The following is a 6,927-nucleotide window of genomic DNA, read 5'->3' as shown; positions in this document are numbered from 1 at the left end:
GTGCCACCATCGAGATTGGCGCCAGAGCGGCCCGAGCGGCGCCGCTCTACCCCTGCTCCTCTCTATGGTCCCCCCCGCAGACCCCGCCAGGTGGCAGCAGCGGAACGGGGCTGAAGCTGCCGCAATTAACGACATGTCACAGGCGGGGACACGCTAAACCTTCGTCTCCTAAAGCCCCGGGCACCGAGGGAGACTCTGAACCGCGGAGTGGGGCTGGAGAGAGGGGCACAGTGAGAAAACGACAACCGGTGGCGTGTTTTTTTTAAGTTCCTCTCGTCCAGAGTGCCAGCGTCCCAAAGCAGAGGGGACAGCCACCCCAGGGGACTGTCACCTGCACGGGGTGTTGGGCGGTCCACATATTCATAGAATCATAGAATGGTTAGAGTTGGAAGGGGCCTTAAAGATCATCGAGTTCCAACGCCCCTGCCCTGGGCAGAGACACCTCCACTAGAGCAGGTTGCTCAAAGCCCCATCCAGCCTGGCCTTAAACACTTCCAGGGATGGGGCAGCCACAGCTTCCCTGGGCAACCTGTTCCAGTGCCTCACCACCCTCACAGCAAAGAATTTCCTCCTAATATCTAATCTAAATCTCCCCTCTTCCAATTTAAAACCATTACCCCTTGTCCTGTCACTACATCTCCTGACAAAGAGTCCCTCTCCGGCTCTCCTGGAGGCTCCCTTCAGATATTGGAAGGCTGCTGTGAGGTCTCCCCGGAGCCTTCTCTTCTCCAGGCTGAACAACCCCAGCTCTCTCAGCCTGTCTTCACAGGGGAGGTGCTCCATCCCTCTGACCATCTTCGTGGCCCTCCGCTGGACCCGTTCCAACAGGTCCATGTCCTTCCTGTGTTGAGGACTCCAAAGCTGGACAAAGTATTCCAGGTGGGGTCTCACGAGCGCAGAGTAGAGGGGTAGAATCACCTCCCGTGACCTGCTGGCCACACTTCTCTTGAAAGCCCTAAGGCAAGCGAGGATTTCACTCTGGTGCTCCTTTACATCCATTTCCTGCCATAAACGAGTCTGTAAGAAGCATTTCACAGCAACACCTTTTCTTACGCAAACACTGTAAAAGCAGGAAAACGAGCAAATGATTAATGAAACCGTTAATTAGCTTAAGCAGCATCAAGGGGCAACAGGCAATTCGGTTGAGCACAATCCTGCATGCAGGCCAGCCAACGTCGCTCGTGACGCCAAGGACAAAACTGAGTCAAAACTGGGGGCAGGTCCTTGGGCGCCCGGTGGAAAATGTCATCAAAGTGTCTTTTTTAACCCAAAACGACCGGTAAAAGCCGGGCAGGGGAGCCCACGCTCGACTCCAACGCGGTGGAAAGGCACACAAATGTCACTGCCACCCGCTGCCAGAAGCCAGGGCAGGCAGACATTCATCCCACCCGATTTTAAACCGAAATATTTGAGTTTGGAGAGCCGTCGCCCCCGGCGGTGTCTGCTCCAGCCCCCCCAGCACCCACAAGCCAGTTTCGCACCATTCGAGAGATTAGAAGTCTGTAAATTTTAAGATATTTCCATTTTGGACACGGGAAGTGACCGACTAAATTTGAAATTTCTAAAGCATCGTAAAAATGGCAGGTTTGTCCTCTTTTCCCACATCTTTTCTTTTTAACAGCGTTATCTTACTAAGATAGAGGTGGGTGAACTGCAATAGAGAATTCTTCGATTTTTAAACTCAAAACCCGTTGCCAGACGCTCTTGCACTTCAACCGTGCGTCCCACGGGAAGACCTTCAGGCTCCCAAAACGTGGGGTGACCCAAAAGTCCCTCAAACACTGCCGCCTGCCACCTCAGCAGGAACATCAAGACGCTTCCACAAACTTTGCTTCCAACAAACCTCCTCCTCTTTCTCAGCAAAGAAGAACAAGAAGCTCTTCTCACCCTGCTCTCCCTACCACCGAGTTCAGGAGATTAAAATCTTCCTGAACTCCTTGCTGTCCCGAATTGGGGTTGTTTCACGGGTTTCTGTCGAAGGGAGGGGCGGTACAGGACAGCGCAGACAGCCGGAGCGTTCCGGTGCATTTGAGGCAACCGACTCGGTACTCCGTGTCTTCTGACGGTAATGCTGAGCTGGCCCAGCTTTCTGGGATGATGACCCTTCCTTCTCTACCTTCCCTCCTTCCACAGGGTTCTTACTGAGAAGCCAGTTGAGGTATTTTATCCCTCAAATAAAAAGGTAGAGAGAAATTAAAGAGTGAGGGATTCGTTCAGGCATTTATTTTTCACAACATTCACAAAAGCACCCAACAAGGCGTTCCTGAGCGCATGAGGTTGTCCTCCAAATGCCAAGAAAAAGAAGATGGTCCCACCAAGTGTCCTGGTTTGAGCGACACAGGACTGATTTAACTTCTAATGCTGGGGAAAACTGCACTTTTCGAAGACTCTGCTGTGTGAATTGGTGACAATCTTTACTTTACAGCCAGCTCTGGGGTGTGGGGTTCAAGGTCTCGGTGTTTTCGAGCTCCCCAGGTGTGGGGATGAGGAGGAGCGAGACCCGGGCGCTTGACCCAAGCTGCCAACAGGGTTATTTCACACCATGAACGTCACATTTAATATCAATTAGAAAGTTTGCTGAGGAGTTCTCTCTGTCTCTCCCCTGATGGCTGCCATCCTGAGAACTCCGGAGCCCTGAGCCCTCCCCTTCCTCCCGAAGCCGCAGCGCTCACAGGGTCCCACGTTGGCTGTCCCTGCTGGAAGAGCACGGCTTCTGCTGGGGAATGGGCTGGGGATAGTCCTGGTGTGTTTCATATTGGCATCGGGATCAATACTGGTTCTTTCGCATTATTAACATTAATTACCTAGTCTTATTCTATTAAATCTCTTTCTATTTCAACCCTCAGGTTTCCTTGTTTTCCTCGATCCCCCCTCCCAGCTGGGGAGGGGTCCTTGGGTGAGAGAATAATTGTCTGAACGACAATAGATTGTTCTGGGTTCCTCAAACTGTCACACCAAGACAATAACCTTGCTTTTAATTTCCAGAAACCTCCCGTGGACCCTCTGAGACCCCGCGTGACCCTCCATCATGCTTCAGTTCGCACCTGAAGCCTGCCGATGACTGAAACCAACAGGGATGCTCCTAGGATAAAAGAGTTGATATTAATCAGACATTCAACGCTCAACATTAATGATCTCAGTCTCATCCTTCACTTTGTGCTGGAGGGTAACAGCTCCAGGGTAGTGAATATTGCTAAAGCAAGAACAGATTTCCTACCCAGAGCACTCAAAATTGGTGGCACTTAGACTCTTTCTAATCACAGCACTGCATTCAGTGCACCAATTTTAATATTAGATAATTCCTCGGAGTCTGTCACTCTCCAGCAAGGCAGCGTTCAGAGACCAATGAAATCACTTTCAAGAAATAAAGTACTAATTTAGTACTAATGGAAGTGTCTGGCTCTGGCAGTGAACAAAGCTGCAGTCTGCCAATGCCACGGGGTCAGCTTCCGGACGGGAATTGCTCAGTGACATTATCAGCCGTTGTAAAATGTCCTGGCCACGAAGTTAATCATTAACTCAGGTCCCCATCTCATAAAAACATCGTATTGTAAGAGCACAACACGCTTAAAGCCAACTGTCACTAATCAATCACGCATACAACGGGAATAAAGCAGCACATAAAAGGAGCCAGAAACTCAGCAAATACTTCAGCAAAGGGAAGACAAACTGCACGGAGGTTTATCTCCATGGAGAAATCCACTGACAAGGTAAACAATGGACAGGGATCGACGGCTCCTGCGGTTCCGCAGGCTGAGAAGGACCATCCTGCGCCTGCTGCCGAAGGTGCTGCAGAAATAAGCAGGGCAGGAGCCCTCACAGAAAACGCCGCAGACATAAAGACGCTGGAATTTACTGAAGAATGTATTAAAGACATGGAGAGACCTTCAGGCGCAGAGCACGACAGTCCTGATGCCTTTAAACCAGCCATTTTGGAGCAAGACTGTCCAAACTCGGAGCCTCTCGTTATGCTAACGAACAAAAACTCTCCCGAAGGATTCGGTTTGGAAACAAACCACCAGTGTTCAAGCGCAACATCTCTTGATATGGACTGCCTGGTCTGCTTCAACAAGTACAACATCTACAGAGTCCCAAAGCTCCTGGACTGCCAGCACGCCTTCTGCGCTGTCTGCCTCAAGCTTATCCTCAGGAAAGAAGAGAACACCTGGATCATCACCTGCCCCCTCTGCAGAAAAGCCACTTTTGTCTCAGGAGGACTCATCCGCACACTTCAAAATAAAGAAGACATCATGGAGCACTTGGAAAACCCCGATTTGAATCTCGAGGTGCACATCTCTGCCGTAGGGCTGGACAGCAATAGCTGGACTCTGAGCAGCCAAGACGCTTTATACAGGGAGGAGGACGTTCCAGCAGACAACAGACTGGCTGTCCAGAGACTGGTGCTGCTCCTGCTGCTTGTGGTGATTCTCACCATCCTCATCCTCCCCTTTATATACTCCGGGCTGATAAAATGGGTAATTTGTCTCATGCTTGGTTTGGGGTTGGTCATGTCGATGGTGCTTTGCTGCACTCCTAAATTCTACTGGAGGTGTAACAGGGACTCGCTCACCTCCTGCCACAAGGAGACCCACATCGCTGCTATTGCCTGAGGCGGTTAACGCGAGCCGCCCAGAGAGAAGGGCCCGGTCCTGCCTGCCAAGCTGCACGTTACTGGACTTTGAACGCAATCATTCACGCGATAAATTCAACAGGTGGCTAAGTTATCCCACTAAGGCTCAATGGCAACGCACAGCCTCGTTAAATGTCATTAACGGAAACACAGTCAAATATTTATACGTTGATATTTATGAGATAAAAATTGTAGGTTTTCCACACGATTTTTATCCCAGGCTAATCATTTTGTTGTTTTGCTTTGGCCATTTTGTTCTTGTTCGTACCATCTTCTGATTAGCGCCGCAGAACATTATCTGAAACACCTGACAGATGATGTCCTGTGAAAATCCCTGGCTGTGGTTGCGTTTTTAACACACATACGCCTTTTCTTGTGACGATGTGGGGAAATAAGACTGCTAAATCAGGGGCTGGGTGCCTACCCTCAATGGAAGAGAGTAGTTCTAACCCAGGTTATCACTTTAATCCCGATCCCTGCCCAAACGGTTGTTGGCAGGGATGGGAAAGGGACTGGGAAAAGGGGATGTCAGTTGATGCCACTTTTAAGTAACGCACGAAATTAGAGAGGAAGAGGCAAAAATCAACACTCCTAACCTTGAGCCTGCGATTGCAAAGGGCAAGGCTCTCAAAAGCTCATGACACTCCAAATTCCCCACGTTATTCCTCTCATCTGAACTCCTTTATCTGGCTCCCTGCACCGTCTCTCTTCTTGTCTTGGAGATACCCACAGAGATAAAGAGAAATCTGTCAATTGCTATGCCATTGGTGTGATATTTTTATATGGAATGTGTCCATTAAAGTTTAATAATGTTAATTGCTCATTGACTTCTGTGTTTCAATTCCTTGCTGACAATTAATGTCAAAACATTTCACAGTTTCTTCACTGACAGGAACTACAGCTGAGAAAGCATATTAGGGAATCTGTACGGCTGAGTTGGTGAGTAAAGGAAAAAAAGGAATATGTTCCCTTTTATTTAAAAGAATACTTTGTTGCTAAGAGAATACCCTATAACCTAACTAAAATTAAATTGGAAAAAAAAAATTAGGAGTTTGCTCTAGTTAAGTTACATTTTTAAGAGTACCAAGGATCTCAGTAGACCTTGGATCAGGCCTGTGGTAAATATTTGTGTTCGATAAGAATGGAAACAGATGTACTCCAGTTGCTCAGTATATAAATATACATAGTGTCTCACCAGCAGATAAAACAGATTAGGCTTAGAGGGTAAGGAGCTGCTGTCCTCCTGGAGTCTTGGAAAAAACAGGACTATTTTCTGCCTAAGAACACGGACCTTCAAGGGAAATACATGCTTTGTTTTTTCTAGTATATTTAAACAGCAACTGACTTATTGCAAAGTACGTATGTAGTAACATTTGCTAATAACCAACCAGAAAAAAAGGCTTTTCAATTGGGAAAATGCAGGTAGCTTTAAACCCAAGTATTTTATTGAACTGTATTACTCTAAATACAAAGACCATAATAGTTATTCACATGTACCGAAAATAATTTCAGAAACTCTTGCCAAGTCTTTCAGCTCACAGACAATTTTCCTGCCAAGATCCGTTCACCAGCACTGGGTGACTGGTACTGGAGAGATTTGTTACAAATATATGATAGTGGCCTGAACACAGCACACATGAATGCACCAGAGTAAACTAGAAGGGTTAAAGGAAAATCATGTGCTAATTGCTACAGAACACTGATCTCAATCAAACAACCAGATAGTGAGGAAGAAACAGACTGTCCTGAAGATAAGATGACAACGATGAACTGGATTAGAGCCATAAAATAATCCTAATTAAAAAAAAAAGATAAAGCTTGGGGAATTCTGCCTAAGAGGGATGAGACCAAGCAAGATATCAAACACCACCAGCTCCAGAAGGGTGTGTAAGTCGCACCCAGTATCAGTTTTACATCACCAGTCAAGAAACATAATGAAGATTTTCAACGCAGCGTCCCTTGTCCTCTGTATCACTCCTGACGGAGCGTGGCCAGCCTGTGTGGGCTCCTCAGCACAGGGGTGTGAACAGACGACATCAGAGAATTCATGTGAACAGGAAAAATCAGTTTGTTACGCATCACCCTGCCCTTCCAAAGGGGTGCGTTCAATTTTATTACACTAATTTCTACAGTGTCAAAAAAATGGCCAAAAGAAAAGGGGGAACCCCTATGGATCCATACAGTAATATCATCAGCCCTGGAAGTCCAGGTTTTCATCCCCACTGCTTTGTACCAGCCCCTTCCAGCAGTTCAACCGAAACGTTTCTTCAGCCTTTGAGAGCCTCTAAAAACCAGCT

At 47.6% G+C, this 6,927-nt stretch overlaps 1 protein-coding gene across 1 annotated transcript; it reads left to right on the top strand.

Moving 5' to 3' along the window:
* The first annotated feature begins 3,689 nt into the window (after positions 1-3,689).
* Positions 3,690-4,610, top strand: RNF186 (ring finger protein 186). Its single transcript, XM_074161805.1, has one exon. It carries the CDS (start codon positions 3,690-3,692, stop codon positions 4,608-4,610), a length of 921 nt encoding a protein of 306 aa, XP_074017906.1.
* The last annotated feature ends 2,317 nt before the right edge of the window (positions 4,611-6,927 follow it).

This window comes from Numenius arquata, chromosome 20 (assembly GCF_964106895.1).
Source record: "Numenius arquata chromosome 20, bNumArq3.hap1.1, whole genome shotgun sequence".
Classification (NCBI taxonomy): Eukaryota; Metazoa; Chordata; class Aves; order Charadriiformes; family Scolopacidae; genus Numenius; species Numenius arquata.
The sequence above is the reverse complement of the archived record's forward strand: the minus strand, read 5'-3'. Positions and strand labels throughout refer to the sequence as shown.

Excerpts from the sequence above, each read along its gene's own strand:
- RNF186 (XM_074161805.1), top strand. The coding sequence starts at position 3,690 with ATGGAGAAATCCACTGACAAGGTAAACAATGGACAGGGATCGACGGCT.